Raw genomic sequence first — 27,215 nt, forward strand, 5'->3', positions numbered from 1 at the left:
GGTCGCCTTAAGTCTCTAAACTGCCCAGATTGGGCTCTCACTTTCAGTCCTCCTGTTTCAGCCTCCTGGAGGGCTGGGATTACAGGCCTGTGCCACCACGCGCACCTACACCTAATGTTGAGCTGTGTCCTTAGTCTTTTTTTGCCCCCGTTCCACTACCTTCAGTTTACCCACTGACCTTAATAAATAACATAACCCCAAAACCCATGTTAAGCAGAGAAGTACAAACAATGAAGTAGGCACACTGATGGCAAGAAGTAGAACGGCGCCACAATAGAGAAATGCCTTGGGTATCCTTCCAAATACCCACCCATTCCATGCCTGGCAAAGTTAAAAGTAGGGCCGGCCAAATAGCTCAGTGGATTAAAGCACTTGCTTAGGTGAATGCAGGGGCCAGGAGTTCCATCCCTGGGTCTGTCATGCCAGCCCTGCCCCTGGGGTGCGCTGAGACAGCAATTGAGACTGGGTGTGGTGACGCACGCCTGTAATCCCAGCACTTGGGAGGCTGTAAACAGGCAGATCACTATGAGTCCTATCTACTCAGTGAGACCCTGTAGACCCTGTCCTAAAATACAAAAAACAAACAACAAAAAAAACCCCCTCAGACAAAACAAAAAACAAACAAACAAACAAAACCAACCAAACAAACAAAAAGCAACAAAGTTAGAACTAAATACTATCTCGATACATTTTTCATTGCTTTTCTGCATTGCCTTTGTATCTCTCTACAGTGGTATCTTGGTTCATGAATGCTTTTATTTTCAAGAAATTTGGTTTTCAAACAGCATTTGGCCAAATTTTGCTTTTGTCTGCAGACTCTGTATCAAGTGGCCAACTTTCCCACACAAACACCATCCTGGCCACTTTTTCCAAAGTTGTAGAATAAGTCAAGTTTGTGAACTGAGGTACCACCTTGTCTCATTAAACAGTAGGGATTACTTTTACCTAGTTTGGAACCAAATGTAAATAAAATTTTAATTGCTTCCCGACACTGCTTGTTCTTTTCACTTTGCACTTATTATTTTGGAGACCATGTCTTCCTCTGCAGTTCAGGTTGGCCTTGAACTCACTACATAGTCCAGACTTGCTTTGGACTCGGGGTGGTCCTACCGCCTCCGCTTCCCAAGTGGGATACGCTGAGATTACAGGAGTGTACCAGAAGGCCAAGCCAGACCTGTGTTACTGTTTTAAAATTCATCAATTTTGTTGCATGTGGCTGGGCCTTAATTTTTTGTTTCATTTTTATATATTGTGTCAAAGCCTGATGGATACAGTTACTGCTGTGTTCTCACACTACACCGAAAGAGGTCAGGTAGTTGCTCTGAGTGGCTTTGTCTGTGTTGAATCAACATAGCCTCGCCTACTCTGTTAATACATTCAGTTTTATTACTATATCCTGCAGAGTTGGTCAGGATGCACAAGAAATTCACCAGAAACCAAAAGGCCTCTATCGGTATTTTAAGAGGATAAGTAAGTGCCGAATTGAGTCAAGTTTGCATTGACTCGCTGGTGTGTGTTACCCTCTTTGTACGAAAGGAAGCCGGCAAAGCTGACCATAGTGAGAAAGTTCTGGGTGAACATGGTGACTTTAGCGGCCTCGGCTCTGATGGGACCATGTCTCCATCTCCTTGTCTGAATCTCAGGCTCATGGCCTGCGCTCTTCCTGGAGCACTAGGGACACAGCAACAAGTACTTGCCGTCTTCCTTACCTTCTTCCAAACTTAATGAGGACCATGCTCTTCTAGGGCACTTTCTTTTTTTTCATTAACTTTATTGAAAATCAATAATTAGGTATCATACCCAGAGTACATTCTTTATCAGCTTGATTACAATTTACAAAGGAGTAGGCATCCTCTTTGTCTCCAGCAGCTAATTTTGTTCTTCTTCTTCCTTATTTTTTTTTGTATTTTAGGGAAGGGTCTACAGGGTATATAGGGTCTCACTGCATAGATTGGCCTCATAATTATCCATCTGTTTACAGCCTCCCAAGAGCTAGGATTACAGGTTCATGCCACCAAGCCCAGTCTCAGTGGCCATCTCAGCATGCCCCCGGGGATGGGGCCAGCACAGCAAGGCCCAGGGATCGAACCCCCAGCCCCTGGGCCTGCTTGCAGATGTTTTAATCTGCTGAGCTACTTGGCTGGCCCTTTAATTTTATTCTTATGCCATGTGTATTTCAGCCATTGAGTTATATATGAGTTAAGGCTTGATTTCATGTTATATGTGGGCCAATTTTGTAGTACCTTCCTTCCTTTCTTTCTTTTTTTTTTCTTGTTTTTCTGAGACAGAGTCTCACTATGCATTTCAGGCTGGCCTTGAGCTCTCTTTGTAGCCCAGGCACAACAATCTTCCTCCCTCAGCCTCTCAAGTGCTGGGATTACAGACAGGCACCACCACACCTGGATACAGCACATTTCTTAAATACCCCTTAGATGTATATTTGTCTTTTCTACCTTGGAGGCATTGTCTCAAAAACAACAGAAAAGTAGGAGAACACAATTGATAAATGAAAAAATCAAGTTGTAGGGCCAGCCAGATAGCTCAATGGACTAAAGCGCCTGGTTAGGCAGAGTGCAGAGACCAGGGTTCTATTCCCGGCACCACAAGCTGTATGGACTCTGACCCCAGGGTGTGCTGAGATGGTGAATGAGACTGGGCATTTGGCAACATTTTGTGTTTGTTTGCCAACTCTGCACCAGGTAAGGAACATGACTGTGTGGCCATCTCTCCTGCATGTGGCCCACTTTTCCAGAATTATAGGACAGATTAAGGTTCAGGAACAAAGGTACCATGGAATATGTATTACTTTTCTTTTTTTAATGTATTTAGTACAGGGCCTATAGGGTCTCACTACATAGAGAGGACTTGGACTTGTAGTGATCCTTCCTGTTTTTCAGCCTCTCAAGCACTGAGATTACAGGTGCATGCCACCACACCCAATCTCAGCCATCTCAGCAAAGCCAGGGGATCAAACCCCAGCCTCTGTGTCTGACTAAGCAGGCACTTTAATCCACTGAGCTATCTGGCTGGCCCTGTATTACATTTTTAATTTAAAAATCTATAGTTAGAATTTTCTCTCAGTGTTGTTGGATCCCATTGAAATAGTAAAGAGGAAAATAAAAGTGAATTTTACATATCTTGCTGGAGAGGGATGTTTTTAGAAGAGGTAAATATTGTATTTATTGGGCTAGGGAGATAGCTCAGTGGCATAATCGCCTGCCTGGAAAGTGCAAGGTCCTGAGTTCGATTCCCAGTACTAGAAAAAATAAAACAAAACCCAACAAATATTCTAGTTATTAACAACAAAGACATGCTTACAAAATATGAAGGATTCATTGAGTCTTTTTTGGTTGTTGTATTTTTAGGGAAGGGTCTACAGGGTGTTCAGGGTCTCACTACTAGATCAGACTCATAGCGATCCGTCTGTTTACAGCCTTCCAAGATCTGGGATTATAGGCACGTACCACCACATTCAGTCTCAATCTCTAGGGCCAGCATGGCAGGCCCAGGGATTGAATCCCCGGCCCCTGGGCCTGCTTGCAGGTGCTTTAATCTGCGGAGCCATTTGGCTGGCTCTTCATTGAGTCTTTTTTTAAAAAAAATTTTATTTATTTATTTGTGTGTGTGTGTGTGTGTGTGTGTGGCCAGCTCAGCCCACCAGGGGGCGGGGCTGGCTGGCATGTGGTGCTGGGGGATTGAACCGCGGTCCCTGTGCTTTGCTAAACTTGTTCTAGGTAGGTGCTTTAGACCACTGAGCCATCTCACCAGCCCCTTCATTGAGTCTTAAAGGAAAGAAGATACTCAGTTCCAAAGGTCACGTTTAAGTGCTATTGTTGTGTATTAGGAGCAGGTTGGTATGGTGGCAACTTCTACAGATGTAGCACTGACCAATTAGGGCAGCCTGGACACAGCTTGTTTCTGTGAGTATTTACAGCAATGATGCCAACCACGCAAGGGTGAGCATGGTTCCTCCCGCGTGGCAAGGGAACTGCAGTGACGCCGCTGTGTGCCTTGGCCTAGCACGTGATCACACCGCGCCTTTCTTGGCTCTTGTGCACGTTAAGGTGCAGGGCCTTTTTCCCTGCTAGCACCAGAATGAATATATTCCTTCATCTCTGAAGCTGGTTCCTCCCGGCGCCATCTCTAGCCTCTCATGAAACCATCTGGACCCACCTTTTCAGTGATAACGTTCTCCCTAGAAACCATCCTACAAGCAAAGCAAAACAAAATAAATAGAAACTACAACAAAGGAGAATGCACTGGAGTCATTTCTGGAGATTTCTAGAAAGAACCAGTCTGGGACTTTGAGCTCTCTTCTGCAGACCTAGGCAGTGTGAAATGGTTTTACTGAAGATGTCTAGGAACAGAAGGAGCTGAAAAATAAGGGTGGAAACACTTTGTGGGCTCCTATGGGCCTGGGCCATGCCCTTAGTTCAATTCCCAAACTAGTCCACCGGTATGCCCGCGTTCTGTGAAAGTGTGCTCTACAAACTTCAGTTCAGTGTCTCCAGCATCTCTTTTGTTCCAAATTCGATTATGAAAATTCACAAGAATTCAAACCAGGGCAAGAAACTAGGACTTAAGAATTGCCTGTGTACCTGCTTTGAATAGATTCCGTGTGTCTGACCAAACTCCGAAATGGAAAAAAAATAGTCATTAGCACAATACACACACACACACACACACACACACACACACACACACAAATAAGCAAGCACTAGCTGTCCGTTCCACTTGACATCCTTCACTGGAAAAAGGTTACATTCTTATGCGTTGGTTTGTTAAAATTATTTAATGATCTGCTTATTACTGTATTCATAAACTATCAATTTATTTGGACTCTAGATAGTTGGTAATTAATTTTGTTTTGAACTCTCAGCTCAAAATGTTATGATCTCAATTTCTTCTTCTTCTTCTTCTTCTTCTTCTTCTTCTTCTTCTTCTTCTTCTTCTTCTTCTTCTTCTTCTTCTTCTTCTTCTTTTGAATTGAAAATTGAACACAGGAGACTGGGCATGGTGGCACATGCCTGTAATCCCAGCTCTTGGGAGGCTGTAAACAGGCGGATCACTGAGTCAGATCTAGTAGTGAGACCCTGACCCTGTATACCCTTCTCTAAAATGCAGAAAAAAAAAAAAAGAAAAGAAAATTGAACTCAGATCCTTGTGCTTGCCAGGCACTTGGGCCCCTGAACTATATTCCTAACCCTTGTCCTTTTAGAGATTCTTAGATATTTACCAAGTTATTCTGAGCCAATTTTGAAGTCTAATGATAGATTTGAATTATTTTCTAAATCAAATTTTTATTCTCTACTTCTTTTCTGTTTCTCTCTTCTCGTGTCATATTTTTAATTTAGGGTCCCTTTCCATCACCATTTGTTAAAATCACTTAGCAGGGCTCCTTAGGCAAACTGTCACATACGGGCACCAAAATTATGGGAAAATCCTATAGGCAGTATGAGCAACTATGTAATGAGAGTAACAGTCCCCGTTTTTTTCTTGTTGCTAGTCACATGAGAGAAATACTTCCATACTTCTCTTAGTGCACCCTGTGCTGAGAATTGCAAAAGCTGTACGAAAGATATATCTATGAGAAAAAAAGGAATGGCCTAATTTTAATGAAGTCGTATTTCACATCATTGTCATGAATTTGTGCCATCTTTTTTTTTTTTTTTTTTTGTACAAGGTCTCACTAGGCAGGTTGTACTTATAGTGATCCTCCTGTCTCAGCCTCTCCAGCCCTGGGATGACAGGCATGCGCCACCACGCCTGGTTTTGGGGCCAACACAGCATGCAGTGCCAGGGATCAAACCCAGATCCTTGAGTGTGCCGGGCAGGGGCTTAGATTGCCAAGCTATCTCCCCAGCCCAACCCCCGGTTTCTATAGTATAGCTGTTTGGGGTGAAGACAGAGCCATTCATATCTGACAGGGGACAGCATTGATTTTAGTTTTGAATGTGCTGAGTCCGAGGCAGTAATTAAATACTAACCTAGCAGCTGGATGTGGTGGTGCGTGCCTGTGATTCCAGCACTTGGGAGGCTGAGGCAGGAGGATCACTACCAATTCAAGGTCAGCATGGGCTATGTAGTGACTTCATGGCTGGCCCAAAGTATGTCGGGACACCCTGTCTCACACACAAAAAAAACCCAACCCAAAATAAAACAAAACAAACTCAACTAATATGAAATTATCTAGGATATGGTTAAGAATTTGAGATTAAAATATTAAGAAAACTTTGATAGAGAAATTTCAGACATCCAATAGAAATTGGCAATGTAATTCAATTTTAGTCCATTAAATCAACAAACACTGGTATGCCATAAGAATATACATATCTCTGAGAAAATACATGTGTAATGGGAGAAGAGCAGAGAATTGTGGATGTGACAGTGAAACATTGGGTAATTCTCAGCACAGAGAAGCAATATAAAAGAGTAGTAAGTGAAAAGGATAAGTTGTAGGAAAAGAACCAAGATGACATAGACTAATAAAAATAAGGAAGGAGGGAAAGGTCAGGAGGAAGTTAAGGCCCTTCTCCTTTTGCAAACTGACCAGGTCTCACAGAATTCCTAGACCCGCCGCCGAGGCCCTCTGCAGCCCTCCAGGGGCCACCCTTCCTCCTCCACCCCACATGCAGCTGCTGCAAGGCCCTGAGTCCTGCGCTGAGTCCCGGCAGGTGCTTTGCCTAGGCTGGCGGGGTCGGGGTGGAGACCCTGCAGCCCGAGGGCTTCTGGCTCCAAGGCTGTTGCTACGGTTAGGTCATCAAGGTGGGGTGGAGGATCGGTTCCCATTGCCTGGAAGCCTGGGTCCAGCCAGTGGGCAGTCACAGCGAGGGATCCAAGGGCCTACTGGGCAGAGGCCCACCCTTGGGCCCCCAGGTCACCCACCGCCATCTGCGGGAGGCCTGGAGGACCCTGCAGAAGCAGGTCGCACTCCATTTCTCACTGCAATCCAGAAAATATATATATTTTAAGTATTCACCAATTTCACCTTTAAGTTTTGGCTACCCACAGTACAGCTGCAGTCCAACATGATCCTTTCCCTTTTCTCTCACTGAACTGTGCTGTCCTTATGCCCTGTCCTGAATGAAATCAGCCCCAGAGGATGCTGACGTAGTTGAAATGGAAGTTTTGGTAAATGAAGAAGGAAAACTCTAGAGATGGCTTCTGACCTCCTTTTACTTTTTAAGTAAAATTTTTCTTGAAATTTTATTACAGAAGCTGAAAAAGCAATCCACCAAGTTCAAGGCAGACAAAACTTACCCCACAGCTGTGGCTCAGAAGCCCATGAATATAAAGAAAAACAGATACAAGGACATTTTGCCCTGTAAGTTCCATTTCTGCCTATGTGGACCTCCTCTCAACTTCAAGCACTTCTGTCTTTCTACCCACTGTTTGTATTCATGATCTCAGAATGTGGCATGTATTTATGACTGCAAAAGAGCCCAACACTTAATTATACCCACCCTTCACAGTGTTAGGCCCTAATTTAGCCTGCTCTAAATGTAGTCTTCTATTACATCGTATTTCTTTTCTTTTTTCTTCTTTCTTTCTTTTTTTTTTTAATTATAGATGATCATAGCCGAGTAGAGCTGTCTCTGATAACGTCTGATGAGGATTCTAGCTACATCAATGCCAACTTCATTAAGGTATGTTGCAAGGAAATAAAAATATTCCTAATTCTCTAGAGACTTTAGAAAAAGGGAATGGGGCTGGGCGTGGTGGCGCCTGTCTGTAATCTCAGCACTCAGGAGGCTGAGGCAGGAGGATCACTGAGATTTCAAAGACATCCTGTTCTATAGTGAGTTCAAGGGTAGCATGAGGGCTGGGGAAATAGCTCAGTAGAGTAAGTGGTTGCCTGGCAAGCACAAGGTCCTAAGTTCAATCCCCGGTACCATAAAAATAAAAATAAAATTGTGTATTAAAAAAAAGGGTAGTGTGAACTACATAGCCAGACCCTCTATCAAAAAAACAAAAAACAAATAAGGAGAATGGGGAGAGGATTAGATAAGAAGAGTGTATTTTCTTTTCTTTTTTTGTATTTAGTCCAGGGTCTACAGAATCTCACTATACAGATTGGACTCATAGTGATCCTCCTGTTTTCAGCCTTCCAAGTGTTGGGATTACAGGTGTGCGCCACCACGCCCAGCCTGAAGAGTGTATTTTCTATTTGGCGGAACCAGGGATTGAACTCAGGCCCTTGCTCTTGCCAGGGAGGCGCCTATCCTACTGAGCCATCTCCCCAGCCCCTGAAGAGTCCATTTTCTGCAGTCACTTAATGTAATTTCTTTTCCTCTTCAGGGAGTATATGCACCCAGGGCTTACATTGCCACACAGGGCCCTTTACCTTCAACTCTTCTGGACTTTTGGAGGATGATTTGGGAATACAGTGTTCTGGTAAATGCAGACTTGCTTCTGTTCCTTTATTCTCTAGTTCATAGGGATAAAGGGGGTAGAATGTCGAGATGTGCTGGGTTTCCCTGTCTACCATTTCCAGTTGTTTTTTTAACTGATCACTGGAATTTCAGGGTTCAGGCACTTTTTTATTAAAATCACAATGTCATTTTTGTCCAAGGACACAAAAGCTGGACATGGTGGCACATGCCTGTAATCCCAGCTCTTGGGAAGCTGAGGCAGGAGGATTGTTGTGAACTCCAGACCAGCCTGGGCTACAGAGAAAGCCCAAGGCCACCTGAACTGTGTAGCGAGACCCTGTCTCAACAGAAAAAAAGGAAGTGAAAGTTCACTCCTTGACAGGCTCTTTTGGTAACATGGCTTTACTGATTTGAATAGAGAAAAGGGAAGCGAAGACAGAAAGAAGGAAGCATATGAGTTATCAGGATGTCTTTATTGGTTAAAAAGCAATCCAAGCAATGCAGAATAATGATGTGCACTTTCTGACGCTGGGGCCCATGTATTATCTTTCTTTCTAGCTGTAAAGATGTTTTTAATTTCTCTGTGTTTCATCCCCCCACCTCCAGATCATTGTTATGGCATGTATGGAGTTTGAAATGGGAAAGGTGAGTCACTTTCTAATGTTGTTGACTTAAAAGTAAAGAGGAAAATAGGAAAAACTGATAACTGAACTTACCTTAAGTGTGCCCAGGATAAATCAGGATCATACTAGCATCCTAGTTTTCAGGGTCGAATGCCACCTGTCTCAGGACTTTTTCATCCCTAAGAGCCTATTTCCCCAGGAGACTGTGTTTAAGTAAGAACAGGCTGGGTATGGGACTGCAAGCCTGTAATGCCAGCGCTTGGTAGGCTGAGGCAGAGGGATCCCTGAGAGCTCGAGGCCAGTCGAGCTTCTGCTAAAGAGTAGATTCAAGGCCAGTCTGAATTGCAGAGTGAGAACCTATCTCAAAAACCCAACATGAATAAATAAAAATAAAGTAAATACAAAGTATGCTTTTAAAGTAACAATTCTATTTCTCATTTCTATTAATCAGATGGCTTTAACTGCTACTCCAAGCTTGTAATCTTGCGTTGTCCCAAATGCTATACAGTCTAGGGAAATAGCTTAGTAGAATAAGTGCTTGCCTGGCAAGTGCAAGGTCCTGAGTTCAATGCCTGGTACTGAAAGAAAAGAAAAAAAATCATGAAACAACAAATGCCATCCATTAGCTACATGTAGTTATTATTATTATTATTATTATTATTATTATTATTTATTTGGTACAGGATCTCAGTGTGCAGCTTGGACTCATAGTGATCCTCCCGTTTTCACCTTCCCCAGCCCTGGGATTACAGGCAGGTGCTACCACGCCCACACTTGGTCGTGGCTCAGTGCACCCAGGGGTGAGGCAGGTACAGCATGTGGTGCCCGGGATCAAACCCATCCCTGCGCTTGCCTAAGCAGGTGCTTAGTCCACTAAGCTATCTTGTAGGCCCTTATACATAGTTAATTAATTGCTTAAAATATGGCCAATGTAGGGCCGGCCAGACAGCCATTCATAGATACTTGACCTGTTTTTTAAAGTAATCTTAAAAATCCTGTCTGTATATATAGTTATAGCTTACTTTAATTAGTAAGCTAGGGGCCAGGGAGATGGCTCAGCAGAATAAGTGCTTCCCTGGCAAGCACAAGGGTCTGACTTCAATCCCCAGTTCCACCAAAAAAAAAAAAAAAAATTAGTAAGCTAAATTTTCATTGGAAATATTTTCTTTTCATTTAGGCTTAAATAAAAATTATATTACAAAAGTTGCACTTGCCCAAGTGGTCCTAAAGAAACTGAAAGTTTTCTAATAACTAAATTAAATGTTTTAAAATTTAATTCAATTAAAAGGAAATAAAGTAACCGAGTTCTTCAGTCACATTAGCCATATTTTTAAAAACTGTATTTAGTACATGGTCTATAGGGTCTCATTACACAGCTCAGACTCTAAGTGATTCTCCTGTCTCAGCCTCCCAAGTTCTGGGATTACAGGTGTGCGCCACCATGCCCGGTTTTGGTGGCCGGCACTGCAGCACAGCATGCAGTACCAGGGCTCAAACCCGGGTCCTTGAGCTTGCCAGGTAGGCATTTAAACTGCCAAGCTATCTTCCTGCCCCTCTGTTTTCATTTTTTAATGTGGCTCTTAGAAAATTTTAAATGATGTATGTAGTTGACATATTTTTATTCGACATCACTATTCTAAACTACCATTTCCTAGGGGGCCAGTGAGACAGCTCAGTGGTCTAAAGTGCCTGCTTAGGCAAGCTTAGGCCGGAGCAGGAAACCCTGGCTGGATCCCTGGCACCACATGCTGCCCCAGCCCACCCTCAAGGTGGGCCGAGCTGGCAAAGACGAAAAACTATCATTTCCATTGGGCAATGGCAATTTTGATGCAAACCAAGGAAACTTGGTGTTTGCTTTGGCTTGTACAGCTGCTGTAATATACATTTACTTCCTTGTAGCTTTTGTTGTTGGTGGTGGTGGGGGTCATGTGTGTTTGTTGGAGACAGGGTCTCACCATATAGTTCAGGCTGGCCTTAACCTTATGGCAATCCTCCTGCTTCAGCCTCCTGAGTGCTGAGGTTATAGGCATGTGCCACCACCACACCTGGCTCCCTTTTAGTTTTTCTGGAATACTAGAAAATAGATATAAAACCTTATTTTTTAGACTTCTAGAAAGTCTGTAATTCTTATGTTCTTTAATATTTGCTTTTCCATCCTTAGGAGATTCCAGGTTATGATGTTGGGACTGAAGCCCAAGGGGCTTGGCAGTACCTTACCTAAAGTGAAAGCCATAGAGCCAAGTCTGCTTCTTCTTCTCCTCTTCCCCCCGCCCCCCTTGTGGAACCGGGTATTGAACTCAGGCCCTTGCTTTTGCCAGGAAAGCACTTATTCTACTGAGCCATCTCCCCGGCCCCCCAAGTCTGCTTCTGTGTAAGGGAGTGAGTTCTAACCCCAGCGGGGGCTAGAAGATAGGAAGGGAAATCACTGTATTCTGCTTTGTGCAACAGAAAAAGTGTGAGCGCTACTGGGCTGAGCCAGGACAGACGCAGCTGCAGTTCGGCCCTTTCTCCGTATCTTGCGTAAGTATGTTGTCATGGTGACGGAGCAAAGCCTCCAGGATCCACTTTATAGAGATCTTGCTTTTGAAATCACTAATGTTTTAATCTTCTTCTTAGGAAGCTGAAAGAAGGAAATCTGATTATATAATCAGGACTCTAAAAGCCAAGTTCAACAGTGTAAGTACAGGACAGGAACGACAAGCTCAACAATCTCTGGAGACCAGGCGGGTAGATACACGCGTGTGACTTAGTTCAGGGCAAACCAGTATGGGAAACAACAGGGGCTATGTCCTGAAAAGCCTTCAGAGTAAAAGAGCTCTCTGGTGTAATCTCTGCTTCCTGACCTGTCCCACACTGTGGCACACACATTAAATGATGGCATTTTTAGGGCAAAAAGAGGCTAAGCTATGTTGACAGAGTGGGAAGCACCTTTCGAGCTCAGGCCCTCCTAAGCCCTATCTATCCTGTCTAAAGCCAAAGGGAATTCATAAATCAGCGTGTCTGTGACCCACTTAAAACACATTATTTGGGAAAATCTGGTTTGGACTATTTCCATATCTACTTCCTCTTGTGAATGGGGCGGTTTGGGTTAGCCTCAAATCACTTCCTCATAAGGCACCTGGTCAGCTGAGAATTATTGCCCAAAAGAAGATACAGAAGAGAGCCTACTAAGTCAGATGATAGTAATGATGATTGTGGTGGTGGTGGTGATGATTTTATACTAGGGATTGAACACAGGACCTGTGCACTGAGCCACTTCCCCGGCCATTTTTATTTTTTATTTTGAGATGGTGTCTCACTAAGTTGCCCAGGCTGGGCTCAAGGTTATGATCATCCTGCCTCAGCCTCGCAGAGTGCTGGGACAGAGGCACGTATCACCAGCCCAGGTTCACACTAATTTTTAGTAGAATCAGATTCCTAAGCTTGAACCCTTCTCTCATTCTTGCTATTTTTCATAGGAAACACGAACTATCTACCAGTTTCATTATAAGAATTGGCCAGACCATGACGTGCCTTCATCTCTAGACCCTATTCTTGAGCTCATCTGGGATATGCGTTGTTATCAGGAGGATGACAGTGTTCCCATATGCATTCACTGCAGGTAGGATGCCATGTATGAGGCTTCTGCTGAGAACAAACCAAAGGGCTGGCCACACCCTGCAACTGAAAGGGAAAGGTCAAGAGCAGAAACAAACTCCGGGAAGTCCAACCCGAGCATTAAATTCATGTTTACTAAATGTCACTTGTGAACAGTATGGCTTTAGTGATTCTTGCTGTGAGATCTTACTGTGGACCTGTCCTGGGGGTCACTGTGGTGTGGAAAATAGTAGAGTCTGAAAGCATCTTCATAGACTACAGATTGTTTCTTCAAGTCTGATGGTGCAAACTTCCAGCTACTGTCAATGATCTACTCTCTCTAAATATGTACGCTTACTACCGTGGTCTTTCTTTACAGCGCTGGCTGTGGAAGGACTGGTGTTATTTGTGCCATTGATTACACATGGATGCTGCTAAAAGATGGGGTGAGTGTCTCTCAGCAGGTACTTCCTGTTTGTTTACTCCACTGCTCTCAGACTGAAGAACAGTTTTATGTTTCAAAACATCTTCAGGATTCATCTTTTCTAGAAAATTTGCTGACCTACTCTATCAGATAATTGCAGTAGTTCCTAGGTTGGCAGTTCTTGAAGTGTGGTCCAGAAGCTGGGGTTGTAGTTCAGTGGGAGAACAGCTCTATACCTTGTGTGAAGTCCTGAGTTTAGTCCCCAGCCCTGCAAAGTATACCCAGACAAGCATCATCAGCATTACCTAGGACTTGTTAGAAATATGAATTCTGTGGCCTTACCCCATGGACTGATCCAGAAATTCTGTAAGTGTGGCCCATGATTTTGATGTATGCTAAAATTTAAGAGCTGCAGTCCTAAATAATGTAATTATTCTTCCTTTATCCAAATTGCTTTAGCAGATGGGCTCAACTTAATCTCAATCATATGTTGTGTTCTTATCTACCTATCCTTATCCATATCTATGTCTGTGTATCTGTATTATATTGTGATAGTGGGGTTTAACCCCAAGGCGTTTATACTGAGCTACATCCCCATCGTTTTTATTTTTTCCTTGAAGACAGAGTCTTGCTAAGTTGCTCAAAATTCTAATTGAGTTGTGTTCAAAGTTGCAATCTCCCTCCTCTTTTCCCCTGGCCTCCCAGAATGCTGGGATTATAGGTGTGCACCACCACACTTGGCTTATAAATCATTTTTAACATCTATCAGGAAAATAGAAAGTTTAAAATATGGGCTTTGAACCTATCTTCCCATTTCTGTTGGTTTACAGAACTCTTGTCCTTGGGCCCGGGAGATGGCTCAGTGGAATAAGCGAGGGGCCGGGGAGATGGCTCAGTAGAATAAGCACTTGCCTGCCAAGAGCAAGGGCCTGAGTTCAATCCCCGGTTCTGCCACAAAAAAAAAAAAAAAAAAAAAAAAAAAAAAACTTTTGTCCTTGCTTATCCGCTGAGTCCTGTCTCTTGTGTCTTTAGTTTCAGATATTTGATGACCTCCATGTGAAATAATTCTGAAGACATTCTTTAGTCTTTTTTAGGAAAAACACTCACCTTGAAACTAGGACACAAGCGACGAGAAGCTGCCTTTGTTTTCAGAATGCGTGCTTCTTCGGTTGTTATTCCATGTAAGGGGAGCAGATGTCATAGACGTACAAGATTATGACAGAGTGACATGCTTTGCTAACAAAGGATAGAAAGGAATAAGCCTTTTCCCCTTTCGTTTGATAGATAATTCCTGAGAACTTCAGTGTTTTCAGTTTGATCCAGGAAATGCGAACACAGAGGCCTTCATTAGTTCAGACTCAGGTAAGGACCACGGCAGAACAGGATGTGTGTGTGTGTATGAGTCTTGCCTCATGTCATATTTACAAAAGCAGTTGACTACTCAAATTCAACAGCAATTTACTATGAAATGTTTTAAAGCCCATCCCATTGCTCTAATCTGAATATGCCAGTAGCTTTGATGTATCTCTTGTTCTGGGTCAAATTCTTTTCATTCTTTATGTTTTCTGTTTAAAAAAATGTCTCCCATTCAAGTACTAATCAGGCCGGATCCTGCTTAGCTTCTGAGATCAGACAAGATTAGGCACGTTCAGGGTTGTATAGCTGTAGACGTGTTTTAAAAATGTTATGAAATCAATATAGTATTTCTTTTTCTTTTTTCTTTTTCTTTTTTTTTTAAATGTATTTGGTATAGGGTCTCACTACACAGCTTGGATTTATAGTGATTCTCCTGGTTTCAGCCTTCCCAGCACTGGGATTACAGGCATGTGCTACCATGCCCAGTCTAATATAGTATTTTTTACTTATTTTTTTTAGTATTTTTCAGGGAAGAGTCTACAGGGTGTTCAGGGTCTCACTACTAGATCGGACTTGTAGTGATCCGCCTGTTTACAGTCTTCCAAGAGCTGGGATTACAGGCTTATACCACCATGCCCAGTCTCAATTGCTGTCTCAGCATGCCCAGGGGTGGGGCCAGAATGTCGGGCCTGGGGATGGAACCCCTGGCCCCTGCACCTGCTTGCAGGCACTTTAATCCATTGAGCTATTTGGCTGGCATATTTTTTTACTTATGAAGAATGTTAAAAAATTCAGCAAGCTATTTGATTTATTAGAAAGAATGTTAAGGGTCACATTAATGTGAAATTTTGTAATAAAGTCATCACTAAAGCCATAAAAAATCAGGAATTTTAATTCTTGTTTTAGGAAGTAGTAAGAATCTGGTAAAGATAGCATAGCATATAAGCTTATTTTAGAAAGCAGTGATAGTTAAATTAAAAAGAAAACCACATTTCTATCACCTAGAGAAAGCCATGGTTACCATTTCTCTGTACTTTTTCTATTTCATGGAAAACTATAATTAAACTATGGTAAAAATACTATATTTTATATCGCAATTTTCAAACCCTGGAGGTTGCCCACATTTATTCCATCAGAAATGCTCTTCCTTTCTCTTCCTGGTCTAACTCTCTTGCTGTCCACAACATTAAATTTATCCATATTTCTACATCAATATTTTTGTGGCCTCCAGTCTTAAGATGGAAGTTAGCATTTATTAATTGATTCATCACAAAGGTTAATTGATGTTTATGACTTATAAGGAGATTTGCCTACTTTTTCTAGAGCTACTTTTAAATAACTTAATGCATAGAACAAACAGATCAGAATCTAGTGCTTCTAGCCCTCATAAATTAACTTGTAGCTAGGTTTAGAGATAAAATGATTGGTAGGGGCAGTTTAGATATTTCAATCTAGAAGTTGTAAGTTGAAGGGGAAAAAATGAAGAGCTATTACAATATAAACCTATTTGGTAGACAGAGGTTTTCCACTAATAGCTTGTGGAAAAAATACTTTTTTTAAAAAAGTGTGTTGACTGTAGGTGTTTTCTATATTCAGCCTGGGGGGAAAGTTTATGTGAAATGAAAGCATTAGTTGGTTTACTTCTATCAGACTCGAAAGAAGAACAATAACCCCTGGAAATGGATAGAGACTCCAGGAAATAGGCAACCTGCTCATATAAAGTATAACGCTAAATCAATAAGACCGTGCGAAGCTCAGAAAGGTGCCATTTTGGGCTCGCTTTTCCAGTTTGAAAGATGGCCCAAAAGACCTTCACGTAGTGACATCATCAGTGACTGGCTGGACAAATACCTTAAGAGTCGCAGCTGCTTTATCTGACATTACTCTAACCACGAAACGGCACTGTAACCAGCTGAGCGCTTCCTGTCTGATTCTTCTTTCAAAAAGAAAATTCAAGCATGTGCCACTGTTGTGCTGGGTAAAACAGACTCTGCCTGGCTCTCCTGCTAAAATCACTGTTAAAAAAGTGGTTCTTTGCTTGTACGGGTTATATAAAATGTCAGAGAAAATCCTCGAGCAGGTACCCTGCCAAAGCAGTAGTATAGACGCAGATCCTTAAATAGCAGGTCTCACGGCTCTCCAGCGAGTCTTTATATAACCACACATTGCCAAGGTTTATTCAGTGGTTTACTTTTCTTTTTTTTTTTTTCTCAAAGTTTTATTGATAAATAGCAATGAGACAGTTCAGTGGTTTACTTTTCTATGGCCTCTTTACCAGGACTAAATTTCAGCAACTTGATCTAAGTGCACACCTTAAACTCAGACTTAGAAGATTTCAGTTTCTATGCCAAGTCTCAGAAATGGTTTCTGAATGACACTGGAAAAGCTGTTTACAAATAGGTAGAATGGTCTCTATTTCATGGAGCAATTGTGAGGGTGAAGTTAGAGAATGTGTATTGAAGCTTTTTATCTCTACAGCAGCTATTATGTACCTTTTTCCAGGAAAGATGAGGGTAGTTTGAAAAAAAATACACTTAGGGTGAAATAAACTTTAAAAAATGTGGACAAAGGAAACAGAATTAGAGGAGATGGTAGAGGAAGGAAAGCCAGACAAGAAAGTTGGGTTAGAACATAAAAAAAAAATGCCATCAAGTATTAGTACATTAGCTAGAGTTATATAAAATATTTAATGATTTCTAGCAACTTGAAAGTGCTTTGAAGTCTGAAATGGGCTATAAAAATAAAAAGTGTAAAAACTACACTAATGGTCCCTTTCTAGCCTGTTCTATTACAATATGATGGGAGTCATAATCTTGAATCTTGTTCAGTAGCTCACCAAATTTTTTGGGTTTTTTTCATTTGTTCTGGCTTGTGGTCCTCTACAGGAACAGTATGAACTGGTCTACAGTGCTGTATTAGAGCTTTTCAAGAGACAGATGGATGTCATGGAAGACAAACAGCCTGGAAGAGAGGTAAATTTTAAAGTAGATATGACATCATTTTTTTCAACCTTGGTTTTGGTCAGAGGATCTCAGATCACTTGGAGGACTCGTCTATGTCAGAGCTACACTGTAGTGTCAGGTATGCGTAAGACTGTACTGGAGAATTTTTGATAGTTTAACTTAGAAAAACAATCTTTAGGTTAATGTGTACAATTTTAAGCTAATTTTGGAAAGTGTATTTATTCGGGGCAGTCATGTGTTCCGATCTCTTGTTTTAGACAATTGTTTTTAAGTTAGTAGAAAAAGCAACAAATATAAAGTGGTCACAGTTCAGTGTTTTATTTCTTTCTTTTCTTTTTTTTTTTTTTGGCTACACTAGCCTTATTTTGATTACTAATCTCTGATTAAAATCTTTAAGTTTAAAAATTTTTAAATAAAAATTATATATATATATTTATGGTATACATATGCATTGGTATATGTATACATTATAGAATGAGTAAATCAAGCTAATTAACTTATTTATTCCTCCTTTATTTATTTGTCTTTTTTTTATTTTAGTAAGGGTCTGGAGGGACTACAGGGTCTCACTATGTAGATGGGATTTATAGTGATCCACCTGTATTCAGTCTCCCAAAGAGCTGGGATTATAGGCATGTGCCACCACACTCAGTCTCAATCACTGTCTCAGCACACCCCAGGGGTGGGGCCAGCATGGCGGGCCAGGGATCGAACCCCAGCCACTGTGTCTGCCTAAGCAGGCCCTTCAACCCACTGAGCTATTTTGCCAGCCCTATATTTTGTCTTTTTGAGACAGCATCTCACTATGCAGTTCAGGCTGGTCTTGGGCTCACTTTGTAGCCCAGGCTAGTCTTGAACTTACAACAATCCTCCTGCCTCAGCCTCCCATGTGCTGGGATTACAGCCATGTGCCACCGTGCCTGGCTCATTTTTTCCTTTAAAATCTATGTTCCTTAAAATGTAAGCATCCACTATATTAAGTGTAGTCACCATATCCTCCCTTCCTCTTTTTGGTAACCACCATCCTACTCTGCTTTGATGAGTTTTATTTTTGTTTTAATTCCACATAAAGATGAGATCACATAGTCCTTGTTTTCCTGTACTTGTCTTATTTCATGTAGCATCATGTACTCCAGGTCTATCGTGCTGTTATGCATGGCAACTTAATGACACCCTGTTTTAAAATAAAAACCAAGGGATCTTCTGGGTTAGCTCAGTTGTTTAAGTGACTGCTGGGGCAAACCCAGTCAGGTGCAGGGGACCATGGTTTGATCCCCAGCTCCTTACGCCTCACCAGACCCGCTCTCAAGGCAGCCTGAGCCAGCCAAAAAAAAAAAAAATCCTTCGTAAAACCCAAAAAAGTGTTGAGGATGTAGTTCAGTGGTAGAGTGCTTGCTAACTATGTGTAAGGCTCTGGTTCAGTTGGTCTCCAGTATTGAAAAAAAGAAAACTACAAAAAGGAAGGAAGAAAGGGAGGGAGAGGTGGAGTGAGAGAGGGCAGGAGAATGGGAAGAAAGAAAGGAAAATAATTTATAAGTGAAGACTTTTGATTCTTTGACTTTTGTTTGTTGAGAAGGGTGTGTGTGTGTGTGTGTGTGTGTGTGCATGCGCACACGTGTGTTTGTGTGTTTTGTTCTTTTCTGAGACAGGGTCTCGCTATGTAGTTCAGGTTTGCACTGAACTCGCTACGTAACCCTGGTAGGCCTCAAACTTGCAGTGATGGGCGGGGGAGATGGCTCAGTGGAATAAGCGCTTGCCTGGGAAGCACAAGGGCCTGAGTTCAATCCCCCTTCCACCAAAAGAAAAAACAAAAAGAAGCCTATAAACTTTCAGTGATCCTCTGGCCTCAGCCTCCCAAGTGCAGGCATTACAGGAATGCTGGCCTCACTGTTTCTCATATGTTCTGTTTTGTTGTATTTTTGTTTATATTTGTCACTGATATTTTCTAGTTTCCCTTGTGATTTATTTTTGATCCATTGCTTGATTAAGGGTGTGTTGTGTAACTGCCACACATTTGGGAATTTTCAACTTCTCCTGTGTTATTTATTTCTAGTTTTATTCTACTGTGATTTGGAAAGACACTTCGTATGATGCCTTTTAACATTAATTATGAGTTATTTTGTGCCCTAACATATGGCTTACCATCCCGAAGAGTGTTGCAGGTACACTTGAGAAGAATGTGTATTCTCCTGTTGTTGGATATAGTGTTCTACATACGTCTGTCAAGTCTGTTTGGTTCCTGGTGCTTTTTTTCAGTTCTCTGTTTATTTATTGAACAGCAGTCTGGCTTTCCTATCCATCACTGGACGTTGGTGTGGACGTGTCTGTGTTAGTTTACGAGGGTTGGTGTCACACATACTACAAGCCAGGGACATTGACAACAATGCGAATTTATCTCCCAACAGTTTTGGAGCCTGAAGTCTGAAGTTTAGGAGTTGGCAGAACCGTGTTCTCTAGAGCTGTAGAGGAAGAATCTTTCTTGCCTCTGTTTCTGTGTCTGTTGGCAATTTCTGCCATTCACTGGCATGTGGAGTCATGACTCCAGCCTGTCTCCCTGTCACATGTGTTCTCCTGTGTGTCTCTATGTTGCTGTTTTCTCTTCTCATGAGAACACATGTCTTTCTATCCCGTCCCACTCTACTGCAGTATCACCTCACCTACGCTAATTCCAAGTAAGAGCATACAGATACCAGGGCTAAAGATTTATTTTTTCTTTCTTTCTTTCTTTTTTTTTTTTTTTAGAACAGAATATATTTATTGGGGAAAAGAAAGTTCCTGTTTGAGAGAGAGACAGAAGGGGACCCAAGCTGGTGGCCCCCTAGATGTCAATATAACTTTGGGATGACACAAATCCATAACAGGTCATATCTTAAAATTATAGTGATGTATTTTTACATTTTAATATCTCTGAGTTCAAGATATAATTAGCAAACAATAGTATAATATGATTCTATGAACTGCACTAATAAATTTCATAATATGATAATTACCATAAAGAAAATAATGGTTGAGAGTAGCAGGGTAAGCATGGGGACATGGTAGGTTGAGTGATCAGGAAAATTTCCTTATGACATTTAAACAAAGATCTAATCCTTTAAAAAGAGCCAGCCATGGGCCAGCCAAATAGCTCAGTGGATTAAAGTGCCTGCAAGCAGGCGCAGGGGCCAGGAGTTTGATCCTTGAGCCTGCCATGCTGGCCCCGCCCCTGGGGCACACTGAGATGCAGTTGAGACTGGGCATGGTGGCGCATGCCTGTAATCCCAGCTCTTGGGAGGCTGTAAACAGGCGGATCACTGAGTCTGATCTAGTAGTGAGACCCTGAACACCCTGTACATCCTTCCCTAAAAAAAATAATAATAAAAAAAGAGCCAGCCATATGAAATCTGGAGCAATAGTACCTGTGGAACGGAAGGAGGGCAAGAAAGCCAGCATGCATTGTGGAGGAGAGGAAAACAAGACAGGAAAATGGCAAGCCTAAGCTCCTATTAACTCTAAGGCTTGAGATACTAAAATTTCTGAAAGTAGAGTTTGCTGATCCCACCCCCAACTCCCACATTTGAAAAACAAACAAAAAAACTACAAGCAGATTCTTTTTGGTTTAAATGACACTACTAATCCCTTATTCTAAACCGTTAGCTCATTATATGAACAAGTTCTTGCTGGGTTCAATATTTCAGAAGCATATTTAAATCTTCCATGAATTATTTTAAATCTTATATTTTCTGAAAAATTACTTATTGGCCTTTTGAATGTTAAAATATTTCCTTGCCATTACTCCACTACACAGCAATCTCTGACTTACTTCTCTTGAAGGTTCAAGCAGAGTATTCAATTCCTGAGCAAAATCCTGCTCTTCAAGCAGCTCCTCATTCTCCTAATTTTCCAAAAAGGCAAGTATCACATTACATGTCTAAATGTTGGCTGTGGAAGGTAGATGATGCCCTTATGCTTTATTTTGATGCTGGGAAAAGGCCTTTTTGAGATACGGCATCATCATTACCTCTTTGTCTATTTATTTTAGCACCACAAAAGAAGAAAAAATGATGAACCAACAAAGCAAACACAAGTTGAAGGTGGAAAATGCGGAAGTTTCTTCCTTCAACTTTAGGACTTCTGAAAGAAGTGCAAGGGAAGAGTTAGTTTTGCACCCTGCTGGATCAAGCCCATCTTTTGACTTCTTGGAACTGAATTATTGTTGTAACAAAAACACTGATGCAACCAAGAAATGGCAGACAAAGATGTTGTCAGCGGTCGGGGAACCTCTGCAGAAGCACAGGAGTTTGGACTTCAGCTCCATTGTCTTGAGGGCAAGTCCTAATCCTCAAAGTATAAATGCAGCAGGAACATGTTTTAATTCAAAGGGGCCTATAATGCGAACCAAATCAACTCCGTTTGAATTGAGACAGCAGCAAATAACTGGGGGGTTGGACGTTAAGGAAAAGTTTTCGTGTTCGGAATCTCGAGCCCACACTTCTTACCTTGCGGAGTTCCAGGCTAACAGAGGGACACATGTTTCTTCAGAAGAACTGAGCTGTTCTCCGCCCTATGACTCAACCCACCAAATGTGTGGCGCCGCGTCCGGAAAGCAGCGTGGCCGTAGTCCTCTGAGTGTGTATTCTTGCATGTCTTTAGTAGAAGATCCTTACTTTTCACCGTTGCTTCCAAGTAGTGCTGATTCGAAGATGTCTCTTGATTTACCTGAGAACCAAGATGGAGCTGTGTTTCCCTGCTCTTCGCTGCCAGCACCCTCTACGACCCTCCTTCCTTACCACAACTCAAGCGACTCTTCACCATTGAATCCTCTGACCAATTTTTGCCCACAACTGAACCAAGAGACAGTTGGATTGGGTATGTTATTTTTTGAAGTTTGTAATACCATTTTATTTTTTTAATTTTTATTTATTTATTTATTTATTTATTTATTTGAACCAAGGATTGAACTCAGACCCTTGTGCTTGCCAGGCAAGCGCTTACACTACTGAGCTATCTCCCAGGTCCCATGTAATGCCATTTAGATTTTACTGTTTCTATAGACTATTTGATATCTTCTTAACCTACCCCTTTTTCTCCTCTGCTTAATTGTCTTTCTTTTTCCTTTTCTTCCTCAAAGAAATAAATTCCAGGGATGTTTTAATGATGTGATAACTTGAAAACAGCATCAAATATGTAATAGGCCGAGAAACAGGCAGTAAGATCTGGTACGAGATCTGTGCCGGTGGGAGGCCTTCTAACGAGGTCAGCCTCACTTCTGGAAATGTTTTCCAGAGGCCTACAGTTTACGCTTAAGAAACAGCTTCCAAAAAAATGACAGAAAAAAAAATCTGATCAACAGAACCACACCATCACTGAAAACTTTTGTTGTACAATTGGGTGACTAATGAGTTGAACAGCTTTTGAAGCACTGAATTATTTTCCCACGGGACTTGGAAAACTTGGTTTTCTGCCCTCCTTTTCATTTCCTTTCTTTTTCTTTTTTTAGTAGATGAGAATATCTGTTGGATGTTTTGTATGGAATTTTAATTATTATTTTACACCTTTAGTTTTGTATGAAATTTTATTACATTACTTTCATACTTGATACCTCTTATAATTCTGGAATTTTTATATATTTTATGTATATTGTTTTGTTTAGCTGAACTTTCTGAGAGTAGAAATAATATTTATTTTAAGAGATTATTATACTTATTTTTTTTGTTTTGTGGTACAGGGGATTGAACTCAGGATCTTGTGCATTTTAGATAAGAACTCTACTACCGAACTACATCCCCAGCCTAGATTATAATAATTTATATGGAGGAAGATGAGGGAATGCAAAGAGCGAGTTCAACTCTCTTAGATAATTTATAAAGATCACTCTACAGGCCTGGGGAGATAGCTCAGTGGCATAAGCGCCTGCCTGGCAAGCATAAGGTCCTGAGTTGGATCCCCGGTATCTGAAAAAAAAAAAAAAAAATTAAACTTAAAAAATAAAGACCACTCTACTTAGGTAGGACGTGAAGAAAAAAAAAATATGTATTTGGTTGTTAAAGTGTCTCACTACACAGCTTGGACTCGTAGTGATCCTACTATTTTTAGCCTCCCCAGTGCTGGGATTACAGGCATGCGCCCAGACTCAGTGGCTGGCTCAGTGCATCCGAGGGTGGAGTGGGCGCCACATGTGGCGCAGGGGATTGAACCCCGCTCCCTGATCTTGCCTAAGCAGGCGCTTAGTCTGCTGAGCTATCTTATCAGTCCTGAGCTATCTCACCAGCCCTAAAGAAAACTTTTGCTCAGTAATATTATTGAATGTTCAGGGGTATGTTGGGTGTGTGGTACTGGGGATTAAACCCAAAGTCTTCCTGCTGAGCTACAACCCCAACCTTTTTTATTTTTATTTATTGTTATTATTATTTTTTGAGACAGGGTCTCCCAATGCCATTTGGCTAGCCCTGTGCTCACTTTTGTAGCTCTCAGGCTGGTCTCAAAATCGCAGCAGTCCTCCTGTCTCAACCTCCCAAGTGCTGGGATTGCAGGCATGCGCCACCATGCCTGGGTCTAGGGATGAACTCGGGACCTTGTGCTTTGCCAGGCAGCTGCTTATGCCTCTGAGCTATCTCCCCAGCATCCCCCCACAACCTTTGTAAAATTTTCTATTTTGAAGGAAGTTCTATGTTGCTAAATTTTCCAGGCTGTGATTGAACTTGAGATAGGCATACACCATGACAATTAGGTAGTTTTCTTTTTTCTTGTGCTGAGGATTGAATCTAGGGCTTCATGCATCCTGGGTAAGCATTCTAGCCATGAACTACCTTCCCAATCCAGGTATAAAACTTCTTAACAGATGTGTAGATCATTTATAGCTTCATTGCAAAAATTTTTATCTGGATTTAGAAAGTTTCTTATTTGATTTAAATTATTTTATACACTTTGTTATAAACTTGATTTTACGGTTTTGTATTCTTTGTTTACAGATTTTTTTTTCAATTTAAGGATATTTTCTTTTTTTAGGTCATCATAATACCTTAGACTTCTCACAGTATTAATATAATTTTTAAAATAATTGTTTTCAGGGAGTGTAACAACATTGACATGGGCCATCTTGTGGCAATTTCTCATAATAGCACTTAAAATTTCTGTATAAATTCTGAACATTGTCTTCTTAGTGTGAGAACCTGTAAGAGAAAAATGGAATCTGAAGGGTACAATAGATATTGGAAAAAAGGAATGAACTGATTCAAAAGGAAAGAATTACTGAGTTGAGGAGAAGGATAGGAGAGGGGGTGGGGGAAAGAGGTTTATTTATGTATGTAAGCAGGATGGTTTGGACAACTGTACTGTGCATTTCTGCTGGTCTATGGAAAGGAGCAGATAGTATTTAATTTGTTTTGTCTCCTTTTTAAAACTGTTTGTACTTTTTCTCTTCTTAAATTCTTATACATTTCTTTCTTCCAATTTTATATACATATGTCTGGTAATATGAATAACCAGTTGGAAGACAACACTATGTATTACAACAAATACTGTGAAATTCATATTACTTTAAGTGAAATTCTGTATCACTTATAATTTTTTTCTGTTTTAATTCTAATTTGTACTCTCTTTAAAAATAAAAAAAATTCTGAATATTTCTATAGAAGTATAAAAGTCCATGCAAAACTATTGTTTTGTAAAAACAAAAAACATCTCTTTTCTTGGATTCCTTGTGGAACAAAGCAGAGATACTAAAGTTTTACCGATAGTATAATGGAATCTTTGTCAAATCCAAGTGTCTTATAGGACTATATTAAATATTCTATGTTAGAGAAAAAAAAGAGTACTGTAGAGAACAATCCTGATACTTAGTGGTTCAGTGAAAATAATTTTAGACTTTAAAAATAGATGAAATATTTTGTTGTATTTTTTTTAAAAAAATCTTTTTATGTATTTGGTCCAGGGTCTCACTATGAAGCTTGGACTCATAGTGATCCTCCTGTTTCAAACTCCCCAGCACTGTGATTACCAGGGATGTGCCACCACACTGGTCTTGGTGGCTGGCTCAGCACACCCAAGGTGGGGCTGGCATGACATGTAGTATCAGGGATCAACCCTGGGTCCTGTGCTGGCCCAGGCAGGCACTTAGACCGCTGGGCTATCTCCGTGTCCCCAGAAATATATTTCAAAGAGTAAGAAAAATCTCCTGAGTTTGTTTATTCTGATTGATTGGAGCCAATAAATTGGAGTTTATTTTGGTTCACAATTCACAGATTTTTTTCAGTCCATAATCAGCTGGCTCCAAATTTATCCTGATTTTTCCTGGAGTGAACAAGTACCAGCTAAATTACTGTTAGTGATGTTTAATGGAATTTAAGCACACATTCTGTAAAATCTATAGTAGAGATTAGACTGTAAGAAATTCTTTTGGATGTTCTAACCAAAAATTGTGGTTATATTTCTGACATTTTCAATAGCAGCTTCTCCACAGATAGATGATGAAACCCCCCCTCCACTTCCTGAACGAACACCTGAGTCTTTCATCGTGGTAGAGGAAGTGGGTGAGTACAGTTCAGTAAGTATACAGCGTATCTCTTCTTAGGCCCCCCAGGGTTCTGTGTGCTACTGATGGGCAACATTTGAGCTCCAGAAGAAAAGGACAGCTCCTAAGAATTGGGCCATGTTCACTTTCTTCCAGGAGAATTGCCACCAAGTGTACCCAGATCCTTACCATCCCCTGTGAAGATAAGCATTGGACAATCGCCGGAACACAGTGGAACATGTGCATCAAAGACATTTGATGACTCTGTGAGACTTAGGTCAAACAAGGTCAATCACTTTTTTTCCTGACTTCTTTTCTCAGTTACTTTCTTTTGTCAGGGGACAAAATACTCAACCCTTGCAGCTTACAGGAGGAAAGTGTATTTTGGCTCACAGTTCACAGATTTTTTTTTTTTTTTCCCAGTCCATAATCAGCTGGCTCCAAGCAAGGCACACGGCAGAGGGGAGTAGAGGAGGAAGTGCTGCTCACCTCCTGCTGACCAGCAAGCCCAGAGGGAAGGCAGGAAGTGGGCAGGGAGAGAACACACTCTCAGTGCCCCCTTTTTCTGACCAACCCCCCAACAGCACTCAGCTGTAAGCCCCCATAATCCAGTCATCTTCCAAAAGCCCTGCTTACGAGTGCATGAGGCTCTAGGGAGACATCTAGATATAAACTGTACTGCTTCTTTTTTTTTGGTGGAACCAGGGTTTTGAAATCAGGCCCTTGTGCTTGCCAGGCAAACGCTTATTCTTTTTTTTTTTTTTGCAGGGGGGAATATTCTCTGTTTTATTCTCTAAGAGTATACAGCTTGGGACTTATATTAGCCACCTTGCAGGGACAGGGAGCAGAGACACAAGTAGAACTAACTGCCGGAGAAGAACCCCAGGAGTTTCTTAGGGTACATTTATAGAACTGAATCACAATTTAAGAAACTTGTTCCAGCTAAGGAAAATAATGGATGCATATAATTTATCGATTGTGGAAATTTCTAATAGATGGAAGTATATAATGTGTAGCTTTTTATGCCTGGCTTCTTCCATAGAGCAAAATGCTCTCAAGGCTCCTGTGTACTGTAGCATGCCTATCCGTTCCTGTGGCTGAATGAGAGTCCACTGAATGGATAGACCACGTTTTGCTCATCTGTTCATCAGGTGATGGCCCTTTAGATTGCTTCTTCTCTCAGACTGTTAGGAATAATGCTGCTCTGAGCATTTCTTTACACCGTTTTATGTGGTCATACATTTAGTTCTCTTGGGCATAAACCTGGGAATAGTACTTCTGGGTCTTATAGTAACTCTGTTGAACATTTTGAAGAGCTACTAAACTGCTTTTCAAAGTAGTTGGACCATTTTATACCTCATAGCAAATGTGTAAAGATTCCAATTTCTCCCATCATCAAGCAATACTTCT

The 27,215-nt window shown here is 41.3% G+C and overlaps 1 protein-coding gene across 1 annotated transcript in view; it reads left to right on the top strand.

Moving 5' to 3' along the window:
• The window catches only part of Ptpn22 (protein tyrosine phosphatase, non-receptor type 22), a 66,517-nt gene that overhangs the window by 3,997 nt on the left and 35,305 nt on the right, over nucleotides 1-27,215 (top strand). The window contains exons 2-15 of the mRNA XM_004641692.2: nucleotides 7,216-7,324; nucleotides 7,570-7,646; nucleotides 8,299-8,394; nucleotides 8,979-9,017; nucleotides 11,444-11,515; nucleotides 11,612-11,671; nucleotides 12,454-12,596; nucleotides 12,951-13,017; nucleotides 14,280-14,357; nucleotides 17,237-17,323; nucleotides 21,128-21,204; nucleotides 21,336-22,162; nucleotides 25,741-25,824; nucleotides 25,962-26,092. Coding sequence (XP_004641749.1) covers nucleotides 7,216-7,324; nucleotides 7,570-7,646; nucleotides 8,299-8,394; nucleotides 8,979-9,017; nucleotides 11,444-11,515; nucleotides 11,612-11,671; nucleotides 12,454-12,596; nucleotides 12,951-13,017; nucleotides 14,280-14,357; nucleotides 17,237-17,323; nucleotides 21,128-21,204; nucleotides 21,336-22,162; nucleotides 25,741-25,824; nucleotides 25,962-26,092 — 1,947 coding nt within the window. The remainder of the gene's footprint in view (nucleotides 1-7,215; nucleotides 7,325-7,569; nucleotides 7,647-8,298; nucleotides 8,395-8,978; nucleotides 9,018-11,443; nucleotides 11,516-11,611; nucleotides 11,672-12,453; nucleotides 12,597-12,950; nucleotides 13,018-14,279; nucleotides 14,358-17,236; nucleotides 17,324-21,127; nucleotides 21,205-21,335; nucleotides 22,163-25,740; nucleotides 25,825-25,961; nucleotides 26,093-27,215) is intronic.

The sequence above is a fragment of the Octodon degus genome, unplaced genomic scaffold (genome assembly GCF_000260255.1).
Source record: "Octodon degus isolate 3935 unplaced genomic scaffold, OctDeg1.0 scaffold00140, whole genome shotgun sequence".
Classification (NCBI taxonomy): domain Eukaryota; kingdom Metazoa; phylum Chordata; class Mammalia; order Rodentia; family Octodontidae; genus Octodon; species Octodon degus.